This window comes from Coenobita brevimanus, chromosome 92, assembly GCF_032717465.1.
Source record: "Coenobita brevimanus isolate Jiangsu-jjx chromosome 92, ASM3271746v2, whole genome shotgun sequence".
Lineage (NCBI taxonomy): Eukaryota > Metazoa > Arthropoda > Malacostraca > Decapoda > Coenobitidae > Coenobita > Coenobita brevimanus.
This window is the reverse complement of record NC_137045.1, coordinates 37261750-37278557: the sequence shown is the minus strand read 5'-3', so window position 1 is coordinate 37278557 and position 16808 is coordinate 37261750. Positions and strand designations below refer to the sequence as shown.

Here is a 16808-nt window from a genome sequence, read left to right as displayed (position 1 = left end):
CACCTTCCTACAGACATTGTTAGTGGCCTTCTCCAAATCAAGAAACACAAAACACAGCTCCTTTACACACACACACACACACACACACACACACACACACACACACACACACACACACACACACACCGCTCGCTGGCGCAGTGGTAACGTTCTCGCTTGCCATCTGGTAGATGGGAGTTCGCGCCTCGCTCAGGTTGCGAAAAGTTTCACTGACGAAGTGGGTGGTTACTGTCTCCCTTGAGCAAGGGGACGGGTGTGTGGGTGTGTGAAGGTCACAGCCTTGCCCTTAGATCGGACTATATGAGCTCTCAGCTCCCTTCCGGGAGGGTAAAAGCTGACGATCACCACCATCAAGTGATCCTGACCGACCCGGTGAATTACACACACACACACACACACACACACACACACACACACACACACACACACACACACACTGATAAAACCACCTCAAGAATATCTTGGTGTATTCCACACCATAGCCTCCAAGTAGCCCTGTAAGTGCTGTAGTACTTAAGTAATTTGAGAAATTTGGACCAATACTAACCTTTTCCTTTATTCTCAGGGAGCCAAGGAAGCTAATTTGCATGTGGTGACTGACTTTGTACCTGCTGAGGTGGATACAGGAAACTCCTGGTACCTGAATGCGAGCCTGTCGGACTTCTTCATAGAAGGCACCAACTTCCTGAACTTCTCTAACCCAAATCTTCTGAATGCTCTGGACGTAAGTTTTTTTCCTTTAATGATTTTGCTACTGAAGAACAGTAAAAGTCCTCCAGTCCAACCACCAGTGATCTGAAAATCCCAGTACTTCAAATTTTTCAAGGCAAAATTTTTTTGAAATTTTCTGGTTTTTGGAATTTTTCTGGGCTTTATCTAAGGATTAATCTGGCTTGGACTTGCTCTTGGACTTGGATGTACCTGCCTATAATTATTCAGGTACACTTGAATGCATATCCAGTGTCTAAAACAATAGCCCTTATCATTTTAAGTGTTTTTACAATGATTTTTTAAAATTTTTTATATGAGGAAGAAGGAACCAAAGGCAACGAGCCCACAAAATTGTTCCTTCCAAGAGAAAAACAAAATACAAGAGAGAGCCAAATTCAAGATCCATTCACTTTGAGATGCCTGGACACACTGCATTTGAAAGACTGGAGATCATAGGAAGCAGGAAATACAGACAGAGGGAGACAGTTCCAGGGTTGATCATGATTATACAGTACATATTTCTAATGTTTTCGAAGGTCCCTCCCAATATTCTGAAAGACCCTTGGTCCTCTGCCATTCGGAATATAGGAATTTTACTGTATTGGGGTGATTTGCCTGACCAAGTTGAATTTAGAAGTATAGAGTGATTAGTTATGTGTAATATTACTAGAGGTGGCTTTGTGAACTTATGCTCGGATAACATTACCCCGTTTCTAATGTGTATAAGACATAGAATGGTGTAACTTTTCTAGGACCTGTGATTAGTTATATGTAATTTTACTAGAGATGTCTTTGTAAACTTATGCTCGGAAAACATTCTTACTCCGATTCTAATGTACGGTACCGGTATGTAAAACAGATTGGTATAACTTTTCTAGGACCTGCTGAGTGGAACGTGGAATGACATGGGGATTCAGGGCTTCCTGGTGCCCGATACTGATGATCAGGCTCTTACGAATGCCAGTATAACACTCAATGAAGAACTGCAGGATGTGGATGGGTAAGTTATTGTGGAATGGATAGAAGTGATCAAATGGACTCATAGGTGTCTTTCACTGATACAACATCCCCCACCCCCCCTTTCTCTCTTTCTCATTGAAGGACTACAGGATGTGGATGGGTAAGGTATTGTGGAATGGATGGAGGGATCAGATGGACTCATAGGTGTCTTTCTCTGATACAAAATCGTCTCTCTCTCTCTCTCTCTCTCTCTCCATTGTGCTCAGCTTACATCAGTTTGAGAAAAGGTAGCAAGGTTTATGCCAAGACTTATGAATTTTCAGTTACAGTACAAGTAATGTGAGAGGGATTGATTAAGTATTTCTCCAGCATTGTACAAGTTTTTTGCAAGTGTATGTTCATATGATCTTATGCAAGTTCAGGGCCCTTCTTTAACTCCTCATTCCCAAAGGATCAGATAGTGTTAGTCATGGTCAGTGTTGAGTAGTGCACGTTGGCTACAGTATACAGACTCTTAGGGACAGTAGCTAAGTAAAATGGTAGAGATTTTTTATACTTCAGACATGAGTGTGCAGAAAGCGAGGGTTTTAGGATGATGAGGCTAAGGAACCAATAGTGGATTGACCTGGTTGGAAGAGTTTTGCTTGGAATGTATGACAAAGGCTAGGCTTTCCTGTTTGTTTCAGTTGCCAGAGTGATTCTTGCAGATGGGTGGTATGAAGCCTGTTAAGTGTGGTTGTTATGCATTTAATTGTTTTTGAAGGGAAATTTGGGTTTATAAGTGGAGTGTGCATTACCAGATGGGTGTTCTGTACTTCCATTATCATGCCGTGGGTGCAGTACCAGTTACCTGATAACCAAGGAATCACTGTTTAACCAAGGGATCTCTGTATATCTTTTGCAGTTAAGTTCTGGGTATTCCATACTTATAATGCATTGCTGCTAGATAATAAATACAACATTTTATTCCTCAGGGCTGTTGTTGATGGCATGACTGATATGAGCAGCATACTGAATAGTCAGTTTGATGCTCAGAAATATCAAGCATTCCTTGAAGAACACATAGATGATTGGTCTTACTTTGAGGTGAGTTGCAGATTTTTTCCATCTTGTGCTTATGTTTAATACAAATACTTAAATTTTCATGGTACAGAGAATCTTGAGAGAATGCTGATAAGAGCCCAATTGTTTACTTGCTTGTAAAGAGAAAGGTATATGAGAGCATTGTTATGAGGGTGATGAGATGACAATCATCGTCATAGTCATCATCATCTGGACGTCCTTTCCCTCCCTAGGGCAGGGTGAGGAGCAGCAATGTCCAGACAGCCTAAGTTTGCCCGAGTCAGTGCACCACATTTCCATTCACTCATCATTCAAGCCCATGGAATCCTGGCTCCATCAAACAGACCAAAAACTTTCACCATGTTCCGTAGCTTCACATATACCTAGCTGATAGTCATTCTGAACGCTGTCACATTAAAAGGGGTGCCAAATCCCTGGTTATGTGCTTCTCCGCACAGGATTCATCCAGCTAGCTCGGTCTCTTGTCAGTCCCTTAGCCTCACCAGCTTCCATACCTCTCTCACACACTCATCCATCATATCCGTCCACCTTCTTCTTGGCCTACCTCACATTTCCCTCCTTCAGATTCGCTTAGATATACCTTTTTCACCACTCTGTTGTCATCCAACATCTCCACATGACCAAACTATCTTGGTACACTCTCTTCAATTCTGGTGTCCACTCCACATCTTTCACGAATCACATTTCTTAGTATCCTATCCACTCTCTGTACTCAACATATCTCCACTGCTCTTACTCTTGACTTCTCATTTTCATGCCACACAATAGTTTCACATTTGCATGTTGAATTTGGCACTAACATTCCATCATATAAGCTTTGTGTGTCTGCAACACTCAAGTCTCTGGTTTTTGTCAAGACTTTCATAGCACCAGCTGCTTTCCTTCTGTGTGTCACACTACTTTCCACTTCTTTTGCACATTTTCCTCTCTCTTCTGTCTCAGAACCCAGGTATTTGAACTTTTCACCATTTCCAGTCTCTCCTCATTCACTATAACATCACACTGGGAGTCGCCTTCTCTCTCAGTAATCATCACTTTACTCTTTTCTACGCTTCCCCTCAAGGCACTTACCCTCAAGGCTTACAGACATTACAAAACTCTGCACTAGCCTACCAAGCTCTTGTACAGTATTTGCAAGTAGCACTGTATCATCAGCATACAACAAATTTGAGATATTTCATCCATCACTATTCATTGCCAGCGCCATCCCTCTCTCCGTTACTAGTGTTTTTACTTCTCTCATTACCTCATCCATATATATATATTGAACAACCAAGGGGACATCACACAACCTTGTCGCACGCCCACGTTGACCGTGAACCATTCACGTAGATGCCCATTTGCCCTTACACATGCCTCACTGCCATCATAAAAACTTAATGGCACCTAGCATCTACACTGTACATGTGCAGAAACCTTCCACAATCCCTCTCTGTCTTGTTGTATGCTTTTTCCAGATCCAGGAATGCCATAAACACTACAGTCCTTTTCACAAGCCTTCTTCACTGTCGTATTGCAAATATTTGATCCACGCATCCTCTGCCACTCCCTAAACCACCCTGTTCATCACTCACTAGGACTTTGATATTTCTCTTACTTTCTCAATACCAGTAATAATTCTTCCTTATACGGTACCTTCCCTACCTCCGTAAACTTATGCCACAATAATTCTTGCACTCACTTTGCACACCTTTATTTTTGTCCAGGGGTACAATCACAGCCTTCTTGCATATCTCCAGCAAGCACTACATTCCAGACTGCTTAGGGAACAACTACTACTACTACTACTCTGTCCACTACATTTAATCATCTCTGCATACACCTCATCAACCCCAGCTGCTTTCCCACTTTTCAGCCGCTTCACAGCATTTTTCACCTTTGCAAGCATCACGTTTCCTGGCACTGCATTCCATCTCTGCACACCCCCAAAACCAATAATGTTTACAGTGGCTCTGCTCTCTGTATTCCAATTCATCAGGCTTTCAAAATACTCTTTCCATCTGGTCTTTGTGTTATCCCATGGGTTAATAATCTACCACTTACGTCCTTCACATCTTCACATTTCTTTCCGCTTATTACTTCTACATTTCTGCACCTCTTTCCAGAATAATTTCCTATTTTCAGAGTAATTTGCATTAATTTTTTTTCCTGAATCATGAGTTACCTCCTCCTTCCTCTTCACTAGTCTCTTTACGTGCATCTTGCTCTCGATGTATTTAGTTCTTATTTCAGTTGAACCCCTGTCCTGTAACCACTCCAGCCACGTCGTCCTATTTTCCTCCACTGCTGTCATTACCTCTTCATCCCACCATGCCGTAGCTACCACTTTAGCATAACTAAGCAATCCATGTATGCATTCCACAGTCTGTCCAGATCCATTTCATTCCAATTCACTGATTCTAACTCCTGCCCTGTTTTGGTCGTGTATTTATCTGCCATTTCTTTAATCCTCAGCTTCTCCACTCTGTCTTCTCTGACTGCTCCTCTCCTGGTCCACCTGACTCCTCTGAGCTTGATCTTTCACAATGATGTCAGAAAAATAGCAGTGTTTAGGTATTAGGGTGGGAAAGGAGGTCCGGATGATGATGATGATGATGATAATGATGATGATGATAGGTTGATCTAATGTTAAGTTTTGTGTCCTCTTGCAGTACAACCCCAAACAGGCCGAGTCAGTCATTGATTCAAGCATCGTCCAGCTGATTACTCTCTCGGTGTTTATGGTTCCTGGAACTCCTATAGTTAATGGACTTGATGAGGCGTACTTCTCTGACAACTCACTGTTGATGAAGGCCATGTCTGAATTCAGAGAGAAGGAATCAGTGCAAGTGGGCAACATGACCTTCACTAACTCCAGCGAGGATGTTGTTGCCTATGCCAGGTAAGACTTCAGAGATTGGTTCATTCTTATTTTCTGACATTCGTGCTATTAAAGTCACACACACACACACACACACACACACACACACACACACACACACACACACACACACACACACACACACACACACACACACACACACACACACACACACACACACACACACACACACACACACACACACACACACACACACACACACACACACACACACACACACACACACACACACACACACACACACACACACACACACACACACACACACACACACACACACACACACACACACACACACACACACACACACACACACACACACACACACACACACACACACACACACACACACACACACACACACACACACACACACACACACACACACACACACACACACACACACACACACACACACACACACACACACACACACACACACACACACACACACACACACACACACACACACACACACACACACACACACACACACACACACACACACACACACACACACACACACACACACACACACACACACACACACACACACACACACACACACACACACACACACACACACACACACACACACACACACACACACACACACACACACACACACACACACACACACACACACACACACACACACACACACACACACACACACACACACACACACACACACACACACACACACACACACACACACACACACACACACACACACACACACACACACACACACACACACACACACACACACACACACACACACACACACACACACACACACACACACACACACACACACACACACACACACACACACACACACACACACACACACACACACACACACACACACACACACACACACACACACACACACACACACACACACACACACACACACACACACAGAGAGAGAGAGAATCTGTTTAGGTCTGGTGTAGCTTGGAGTTCTAAAATAGGGTGGCCAAGCTTACCTATGGGGTGACCCAAGAAGAATTCTTCAGAGGGTTTGATGGTATTCTTCCAGAAATTTGGGGTGGCCTTTTGAGTTTCCAGGGTTATCCTGGCCACCCCATGGGCTATTCCACTGGGCATAACTCCCTCAGGCCGAAGATTTTAGAAATGATTGTTCTTAACCTGTTTAACTCAAGGCTGTTTATTTCAGAGTAGATTGAGACGATTTATGCAGGTACAGTAGATAATGAAAATGAATACCCATTCATGAGGCCTTTATTGTATGTGCTTCAACACATTTGAATTGAATATTATGTATCATGTATGCATGTGACTGAAATTTGATACAATGGACTATTTGATCTAAAGTAATTTATTGTTCCCTCCTGCTGTCAGGGTCCCGTAAGTTCTTTGAATGCCATTATTTGAAATACAGTATGTTGACATTAGGCTTGTGAACCTATTTTCAGTTCAGAAAATTGATTTTGTGCTTCAGGTTACTGTATTATGAATGGACTTCTGGCAAGTTTATGTAGAGGTTTACTGCTGAGTTTTGCTGTGGTGTAGTCCTTTTAACAGTTTTATTACTTTCTGTTCTGCCTGGAGATTTTAAATTTGTTTACCTGTAATTAAATTGCTGATCATGGCTCAGAAGTGCATGGCTTGGTGTGATGATCAGTATTGCATAGTAATTTTTCTTTTCCCCTCTGAAGTACCTTGACATTATTCATTAATTCTGGGGCAGTTACATAGCCAGTGTAGTTACAGTATGCATGCAGTATGCAGTATCATAAACATTGAAACTACAACATTTTATTAATTTGGCTATTTATTTTGTACTTAATGATGCAAACAGGACTGGGAAAGGGTGAAAAATAGAAAGGAATTTGAGTTATATGCAGAATTGATAAGAGTGAGTTAGTGCAAAGAGCTGTTTGTTAAAACAACTGAATGAGTGGGGTGCTACCAAAAGTTTTCCTACTTGTATGCTTTCCCATTATTGAGAACTTAAGATATTGACCTAAATTGCTCACCCTGCTATTAGTGAATGAGAATCGCTTTGCATTATCATACTTGCTGGTATGGATTTCAGCTTTAAAGAGATAATGGTTTAGTTTTATCCCATCTTACTCCTGTGACTAAATACAATGGATAAATTATTTGTTTGCTACCTGTATCCTTTGTCTGTGTGTATGTGTGTGTGTGTGTGTGTGTGTGTGTGTGTGTGTGTGTTTTAATCAAACTGGTGAATATACCGTAGTTAATGATAATATTTTTCCTAAATAGGGTATTAAAAGGCACACCGGGCTATGCTGTGGCTGTCAATTTGCATAGTGACAACAGCACCCTTGTCAACTTCACTTCCATTGAGGGGGTGCCAGAGAAGGGTATCAACCAACTCAAGCTACTTAATGCCACACTTTTAAGGTAAGAAAAGGAAATCGGATGTTGTTCATGGAAGGTACTTCAGGCACTTGATACAGTATTTTTTTTTTTTCATTCATCTTGTTCTGCAATTTACAGTACAGGAAGGCACTTGTCCTTTTTCAGGTGTATGGTAAGTATGCTCTTGGTGCATGAACAAATGTGCAGTAAGTATGTGTCAGCAGAAATGCAGCAGATGGCCAGCTTAGTTTGTCATCATCATCATCATCTGGACCTCCTTTCCCACCCAGGGGCAGGGTGAGGAGTAGCAATGTCCAGACAGCCCAAAATTGCCTAATTCAATGGGCCACGCTTCCATTCACTGATCACTCAAGCCCCCGGAATCCCGGCTCTATCGGATACACCAAAAACATTCACCACATTCTGTAGCTTCACATAATCATATCCGACAGAGTCAATCCAGACGCTGCCACGTTAAAAAGGGGTGCCAAAAATCCCTGATCATGAACTTCTCACAAAATTCATCCAGCCAGCTCGATCTCGTGTCAGGTCCCTAGCCTCACCGACTTCCAAACCTCTCTTCCTCACACGTTCATCCACCATATCTCTCCACCTCCTTGGCCTACCTCGCCTCCTCCCTCCTTTGAATTCTCTCAGATATACCTTCTTCACCACTCTGTTGTTATCCATTCTCTCAACATGACCATACCATCTCAATACACCCTCTTCAATTCTGGTGTCCACCGACTTCCTCACTCCGCATCTTTCACAAATCACATTATTTCGTATCCCATCCACCCTCTGTACTCCACATACATTCCTCAGCAGTCCCATCCCCACTGCTCTTACTCTTGACTTTTCATTTTCATGCCACACCATTGTCTCACATCCATATGTTAAAGTTGGCACTAACACTCCTTCATGTAAGCCTCGTGCAGCTGCAACACTTAAGCCTGTGTTTCTTATCAAGGCCTTCATTGCACCAGCTACTTTTCTTCCTTGTGTCACTGTATTTTCAACTTCTTTTGCACATTTTCCTCTCCTTTCTATCACTGTACCCAGGTATTTGAACTCTCTCACCAATTCCAGTCTCTCTCCATTCACTGTTACATTGCACTGGGAGTCACCTTCTCTCTCAATAACCATCACTTTACTCTTTTCTACATTCACTCTAAAGGAACGATGCTTGCAGACATCAGCAAAACTATGCACTAACCTACCAAGTTCTTGTCCGGTACTTGCAAGCAGTACTGCATCATCAGCACACAACAAATTTGAGATACTCCATCACCATTCATCACCAACTCCATCCCTCTCTCCATTACTCGTGTTTTCACCTCTCTCATCACCCCATCCATATATACATTGAACAACCATGGGAACATCACACAACCTTGTCGCACGCCCACACTGATTGTGCCATTGACTTAGATGCCCATTAACCCTGACACATGCTTCAATACCATCATAAAAACTCATGACGGCACCTAGCAGCTTATCCTCTACACTGTACATGGGCAAAGCTTTCCATAATCCTCCTCTGTCCACTTTGTCAAATGCTTTTTCCAGATCCATGAATGCTATAAACACCTTATGGTCCATCTCACAAGCCTTCTTTACTATATGTCTCTGCAAATATTTGGTCCACACATCCTCTGCCACTCTTAAAGCCACCCTGTTCATCACTCACTAAGACTTCTGATATCTCTCTTACTTTCACTATAATAATTCTTCCATATACCTTCTCTCCCACACTCAGTAAGCTTATGCCACGATAATTCTTGCACTCACTTCGTTCACCTTTATTTTTGTACAAGGGTACAATCACAGCCTTTTTCCACTCTGCAGGCACAGTTTCACTCATCCATGCCTTCTTACATATCTCCAACAAGCACTTCATTCCATTCTTTCCACTACATTTAAGCATCTCTGCATACACCTCATCAACCCCAGCTGTTTTCCCATTTTTCAGCCGCTTCACAGCACTCTTCACCTGTGCGAGTGTCACGTCTCCTGGCACTGCATTCCTACTTTGCAGACCCCCAAAACCAATCATGTTTACAGCTGCTCTGCTCTCTCCCCATTCATCAGGCTTTCAAAATATACTTCCCATCTGGTCCTTACTTCATCTCCATGGGTTAATAATCTACCACCTGCATCCTTCACATCATCCCATTTCTTTCCGCTTTCACTTCTACATTTCCGCACCTCTTTCCAGAATATCTTTTTGTTAGGGTAGTTCGCATTCATTTTTCTTCCTAGAGGAAGTTTTCAGGTTCCTGAAGCCCCCTTATCTCTGTGGGTGACTTGAGACGGGTTTAGGGTGGTTGCACAGAATGTCATTCAGAGGCTGTACCAGAATCTGTCAGACGCCGTAATCCTGTAAGGGGTGGCTGTTTGTTGTTTTATTGGGAGGGGTGCTAACCCTCTGGCAACCCACTTGCTGACATGTAGGGAACACTTGTGGGTTGGTTATATGGTTACCAACCAGCGTTGTAAATGGTTTCCTGGCTTACAGGAAACCATTAGGCTTGTCACTCAGTGCAAAGCTACCGAAGACGTAAGAGTAATAATAAATAGTGACAGGAAAGATGGGAGAACAGGAAGAGAGGAGGGCAGACACAAAAAGAATGATACATGTAAAGGAATAAGTAGGCTGCTCTGCATCAAGTGAGTGGATGATGGTTGCCACCTCTTACCACCAGTACCAGAATGATTCAGATTTATGATGTTAGTTTGGTACGAAGTATTGTTTCAACCTTCAGATACCAATATTTAATAGGTCGTGTGTTTTTGATTTCATATACTGTAATGGATTAGGTGGATAGATATGATTACTGAGTGTGAGTAAGCGAGGTTAAAGAACTGACATGTGATCGAGTTGGTTGGATGAAATGTGTGTGAAGAAGTACAGTGAAAGGTACAACAATCTTCCCAAAATTTGACGAATATATAACAGAAAAATTGAACCATTTGAAACACACACTAGCAGAGATAGGGTTTTCACTGTATTTTGCCAGATGTAAATTTTCTTTGGACAGAACTGGGAAGATAGTTGTCTTTGATTGTACATTTGCAGGGTTTGCCACCTTTTCAAATACATTGTTGTCAGTTAAACTTTATCTGACAGGTAATGTGAAACACACAAAAGAACAGTACTAAAAATGTATGTCTGGAGGGTCGTGCATTGATGTTGAGTCAGGATTCCGGAGGCTTGAATAGTACAGCAAGTAAGTGTGTTGCCCGTTTTACTGGGGATGTTATTAGTTCTTCCTCCATCAAGTCTTTCTACTTCTTTGCTTTTCACATCCTACCTCACTCTGTCCTTTTGTTAGATGATGATGATCAGGTGAGAGAGACTTTGGGAGCTTTTTTAATGGGAAGGAAATATGGAGGGTCAAGACAAAAACATATGAAAGCCCGAGTGTGTTTCAGTTACGAAGAGTTGAAAGTGATTGGTCAGCATCCATATTTGGACAGTTCCATGCCTGTTTTGGTCCATGGCCAGAGTCAAAACCCATGACAGGAATTTTATGTATCTAGTACTTTTCAGCTAATTTTTCAAATGTAACAAAGTACACTACAAATGCAGTTTTGCAAACCATACATAGGTAAAAGTAATGATAAACATCTGTACTTTTTAGAAAGTAGATACCCACAAACATTACTGAAGTACAGTAGTCAAGTAAGCTTATTTTGTTGACGTTACAGCTCTGGTTTCTGGTTCATACTTCATCTTTAAGTGGGAAATGGATTTTTTTTTTTCCCCTCCATTCTCTTGATATAGTTACTCGTCGATCATGCTTTGTCACTTACAATGTAATTAGAAAATTTCGTCTGGGATAATACTAACTTCACCTTTTCTGATTATTTCAGCGAGGACCTAGGATCGTCCAAGCTGGATGCGGTGCCCCTGGGACCATATGAAGGAATTGTGATAGAGTTTGTGCCTGACCTTTAACTGGGTAACCCTGTAGGGCAACATGCTCTTTTGACTGTTGAGTATGTAGCACTGCAGTCAGCATACAGTATTTGCTCGGGACTTCTGCAGTCCCCTGCAGGCAATGACTGGTGGTTCACATCCTACAGCCCTTTTTGTATAATACTGGAAAAGTATTTACAGTGCCAAATGTAATATGTGTTCTTTGTAACAGTTCAGAAAGTTGTTTTACTGAATGGTGATGTGTTATGTCAGTATATTTTGTGATATGAGTGAAATAACGTTTACCGAGTTCATTTAAGGTCAATTTTAAATAACTCCGTCTATATCGTTGTGATAATTTTAGCCAATTTGTTATTTTATGAGTTTACAGAGGCTGGATGTTCACAGTTATTGCCACGAGATAAAATAACCAAAGCATAATACTGTGTTTTCTTAATCTCCTGTATTATAGCTGCTCTGATTTAAAAGAAATTATGTGATCATGTGGGTGAAGCAGCTCAAGGCTATGAAGGGGTGTACGGAGGATGCAAATGTGGTATAAGTAATGTGGAAGGGAAAAGAATACTCATATTTGAGGAGGCAGTGAACATGATGTGTGCAACACGCGTTTTAGGAAGAGTAGGTTGATTATAAGTGAGTCAAATGAGGCGGGGGGGGGGGGGATAAACAGTAACCAAAGCGACTTTCCTGGTCGGGAGGGCTGATAGGAGGATGGTGGGGGATGTTAAAAGTTACTGGGAGCAAAAAGTGTGCAACAACACAAGTTCTACATATGTTTAAGATGATGGAGAAGACAAATGCCCGGGAGGAAACTGTATGTTGAAAAACCAAGCAGTGAAGGATGCCTACTATAGCGGGATGAGACAAGTTGTGGCTGAACTGATTCAGTGTTTGGATTGACAATGGGATCTCTAAGACAAGGTAACATGGTGGTAGGTAGGTGTAGAAACCTAAGTTAAAGAGAATATGCTTTTTACGGGAGTGAAAAAAGGGGTGGTAACAGGAATACTTCGCTGCCATGCATAGGGCTGGAAAGGAGATATACACGGCAAAGTCCGAGTCTCAGACGTTTACTGAACCTAAAACGGTGTTGAAGGAAGAATGTGGTATTTGAGGTGGCAAGCCAGGTGAGCACTGTGAAGAATGATGAGGGGAAGGTAGTGGCGGACAGCCAGTTCGTTCGTTCGTTCAAGATTTCCTCCACCAATAGTGAAGGCCGGGCCATGTATTAGCCCGGTCGGTGGGGGTGAGCTTTTTCATAGCAAGGGGGAAGACAGGGCCTGGGGGGTCCTGAGGAGCTGCCCAGCACATACGCCCTGTCTTCTGCGGTCTTTTTTGGTGTGCGTGGACAGCCAGGATATTAAAGATGTCTGGTTGCTAAATAAGGAATCTAACCAGAACAGAAGGTTTGTTAGCAGATCCAGTGTTTGGCCATTGGCCTTTGGTTAATGGTGCTACTTTGTGCAGGGCAATAGACAGGAAGCAGTTGGGGGAGATGATAGGTGTGTTTAGGTTGACTGCTGAAATGCTGAAGGCCCCAGGAGATGTAGAAGTGGGTTGAGTTGCTGATTTGATTACGATTACATGTATGTCCCAGGTGATTGGATGGAGAATGTGATTGTAAATGTGTACAGAGGGTGGTCATGGTGCCCTAGAAAGAGGAGATTATAGATGCATAAAGCTTTTGGACCAAATAATGTACGGTAATGGAGTGAGTCCTATAAGGTATGGTAAGGGAAAGAATGGATATTGATGAGATGCAGTTTGGGTTTATGTCAGGCAATGGGACAACTAATGAAATATTCATCATCTGACAGCTTCAGGAGAAATGTATAGGAAAGAAAAGGAGTTGTATTTTGTATTTGTTGATTCGGAGTTGGCATTTGACAGAATCCCTAGGGAGGTGGTGAAGTGGGCAAGGAGAAAGCCTGGGATCAAGTGGCAGGTTAGAGTGGTATGGCTATTTATGTGGGTGCTTACACCCAGATGATAATGAATGGAGATTTGAGTGATGAGGTTTCCGTGAATGCCGGTGTGCATCAAAAATTACTCTTGAGCCCCTTATTATTTGTCATGGTGCGTAAAGCTCACTCACGTGACTTCAGAAATGGACTCCTGGGTGAGATGTTATATGCCAATGATTTAGTGTTGATTGCAGAGAATGAACGGGAGGTGGAGGAAAGATTTAGGGAGTGGAGAGATGGAATGGAGCACAAGGAGAGTAAATATGGATAAAACCAGTAATGATATCTAGGCTGCTGGGGGTAGCCTACTGTCAAAGCAGAGGGGAAGCGGCCATGTGCGGTATGCCACAACAGTGTGGGACGTAACACTATCCTGTTCTGTATTTGTGAAAAGTGGTTTCACAAAAGATGTAGTGGTATTAGAGGTAGACTGCAAGATAATACTGGTTTCGTGTGTGCGAGGTATTGGGGAAAGCATGTAGGCTAAAGATTGTCCGGCATGGAAGGACTGATCTTGCTGAGGAGTCTCTAGAGTGTGTGGAAGAGTTTTGTTACTTGGGAGACATGTTCTGCTCTGGAGATAGGGCTTCCAACCACTCATCACTCTGTGGCTAGAGTGAGGAGTGGTTGGAAGAAGTTCAGGGGGCTGTTGCTTCGCCTGGCACAGAGAGGGCTCTCCCTGCATGTTAAGGGACCTTTGTATGCGCCATGTGTTAGGAGTATAATGCTGTGTGGTAGTGAACTCTGCTCAGTAAATTAAGAGTGTTATGCTGAGTGTTTTTAGGCCGACTCCTCGTACTAAAAACACTAGCTACTGAGCGGGGTCCTCTTTCCGGACCGGAAGTAATGCACTAACAAAGGAACAGGACATAAAAACTAGGCAGTCCACCTTTAACACATCTATTACCTTAATTCTAACACCTTGACAATATTACATAGAATGATATTATGGGCAGAGGATACAGATATACAAAGTTACGTTAGTACAACACGGGATGTTCACACACACTATAATTATAGTTTACAATAGGTTAAGGGTCCATAAGTGAATGAGACTAACTTGCATTAAAGTCCAAAAGGTCTTAGTGTACTGGGGCAATCGAGATGTCTGGGCTTGATGAGCCGGGGAGGGATTATTACTATAAAAGAACAAGGGGAGCAGATCACTATAATTCACTGTTTGGGATCGGCGCGGCAACTCTCGCCCGCGCGTACACTGACAAGGGGGGGAACTCCTCTAGACTGGACTTGGGAATAGCACTAGTTGTACGAGCCCAGAACTTATAGTCTTTTCCAAGGGAAGGTATTTACGGACACTTTTTGGTGTAATCCCGCTGGTTCACTTTGTCACTGGATCACTATCTCTGTCTCACTATAGGAAAGGAAAAGTCACTATTCTTGCCCGAGTTTCTGGGGCGATATCACTCTGTCACTATAAGGTGTAGGTCCTCACTCTGGTCACGGTGCAGGGAGACCCTCTTGCCTGGGGTCTCGACCTGTTGTAGGCCCTCCTCTGGTCACGGTGCAGGGAGACCCTCTTGCCTGGGGTCTCGACCTGTTGTAGGCCCTCCTCTGGTCACGGTGAAGGGAGGCCTGTCTAGGTTGGCCCTAGGGACTGGGGCCAAACAGGTGTAGCAGACGGGCCTGACGTCGTAGGGTCTGCGGCAGGGGGAGGTCGGCGTCGACGGGCTGCTGGGCTCGCCTGGGGGTCCGAGGGCTGCGGAGGTCTGCTGGGAGATGCGCCGTCAGGTGTGGGCTGCGGCCTCGTCTCCTGCTGGTACCTGGGGAAGACAAGAATTTCCCGGGGGTGGGAGGTAGGTCCCGACTGGGACCGGGCCTCTGTTCGGGTGACACTTTCGGGGCAACTCTCCCGGGTGGTGTCCAGCTACTCCTGCAGGAGTTAGCTGACTTTAGAGTAAACACGGAGGCCGTGGTCTCTTTTGCACTTATGGAGACAAGAGAGAGAGTCGCACAGAGGCGACTCTCTCTCTTGTCTTCACAACTGCAGTGGCACCAGGTTGATCGGTCCTGGGACCCACTTGTGGCTTTGTGTGAGGGTCTCTTACCCTTGGTGTGGCTAGGGGTGTGAGCCCCGTATAGTCCACTATTGGGCCTCCTGCCCTGTTTGTTATAGAGGGCTCTTCTCCCTCGTCAAAGGACCTCCTGTCCTGGTTGTGGCAGAGGGTATTACGCCCTCGTGGCTCACGGTGGCAGAGGATACAAGCCCCTCGTGGCTCACCAGGGTTGTTGCGGCAGAGGATGGTACTTCCCCGTGGCTCGCGGTGGCAGTAGGTGTAAACACCTCGTGGCTCACCTAGGGACCTCTTGTCCCGTTGGGGTGAAGCTGTGGTCGTCACCACAAAATTACTAGGGACTGATATTGTATCAGTCCCACCCCACTGCTGTCGATGGTTAACCCGCCGTGTAACTTGTTGCGGGTCTAGGCTCACCTGGTGTTGAGGTAGTTGCGGGAAGAAGGGGCACAGGTCAGTGGTGGTTGGATGACCCTCTTGTCCCGGGTCACTAACCTGACCGTTATCTCCTCCTCGGGTGGTGGGGTGGTGGTGGCCCGGTGGTGTGGGGGGTGGCGGGGCGGAAGGTCCGGTCGCGGGCATTTTAAAGAGGATATTCGGAGGCTCAAACGTACAGAAATAATAATGATCAGGTAGATGTGCAGTGCGTCCTTGAAAGCGAGGCCTGCGGGTGCTAGGTTTACGATGGAAGTTAAAGGAAAGGATAAGACTGGAGAGTATTGGTGTTGTGATGAGGGGCAGACTGAAATGGCTTGGGTATGTGGAGAGGATGATGACAATTGGGTGCGGAAAGTGAGAAATGTGGGTGTTGGGTAGGGATGCGAGGGGCAGACCGAAGAAGACCTGGGACGAGGTCATGGATCATGACCTCA

General features: G+C 44.0%; 1 protein-coding gene across 1 annotated transcript in view; it reads left to right on the top strand.

Annotated features, from left to right (window-relative positions):
* Positions 1 to 12359, top strand: part of CD98hc (CD98 heavy chain) — a 31865-nt gene extending 19506 nt beyond the window's left edge. Inside the window, exons 5-10 of the mRNA XM_080282209.1 lie at positions 566 to 724; positions 1590 to 1711; positions 2646 to 2757; positions 5406 to 5635; positions 7898 to 8038; positions 11873 to 12359. Coding sequence (XP_080138335.1) covers positions 566 to 724; positions 1590 to 1711; positions 2646 to 2757; positions 5406 to 5635; positions 7898 to 8038; positions 11873 to 11957 — 849 coding nt within the window. The 3' untranslated portion in view covers positions 11958 to 12359. The remainder of the gene's footprint in view (positions 1 to 565; positions 725 to 1589; positions 1712 to 2645; positions 2758 to 5405; positions 5636 to 7897; positions 8039 to 11872) is intronic.
* Positions 12360 to 16808: the final 4449 nt, after the last annotated feature.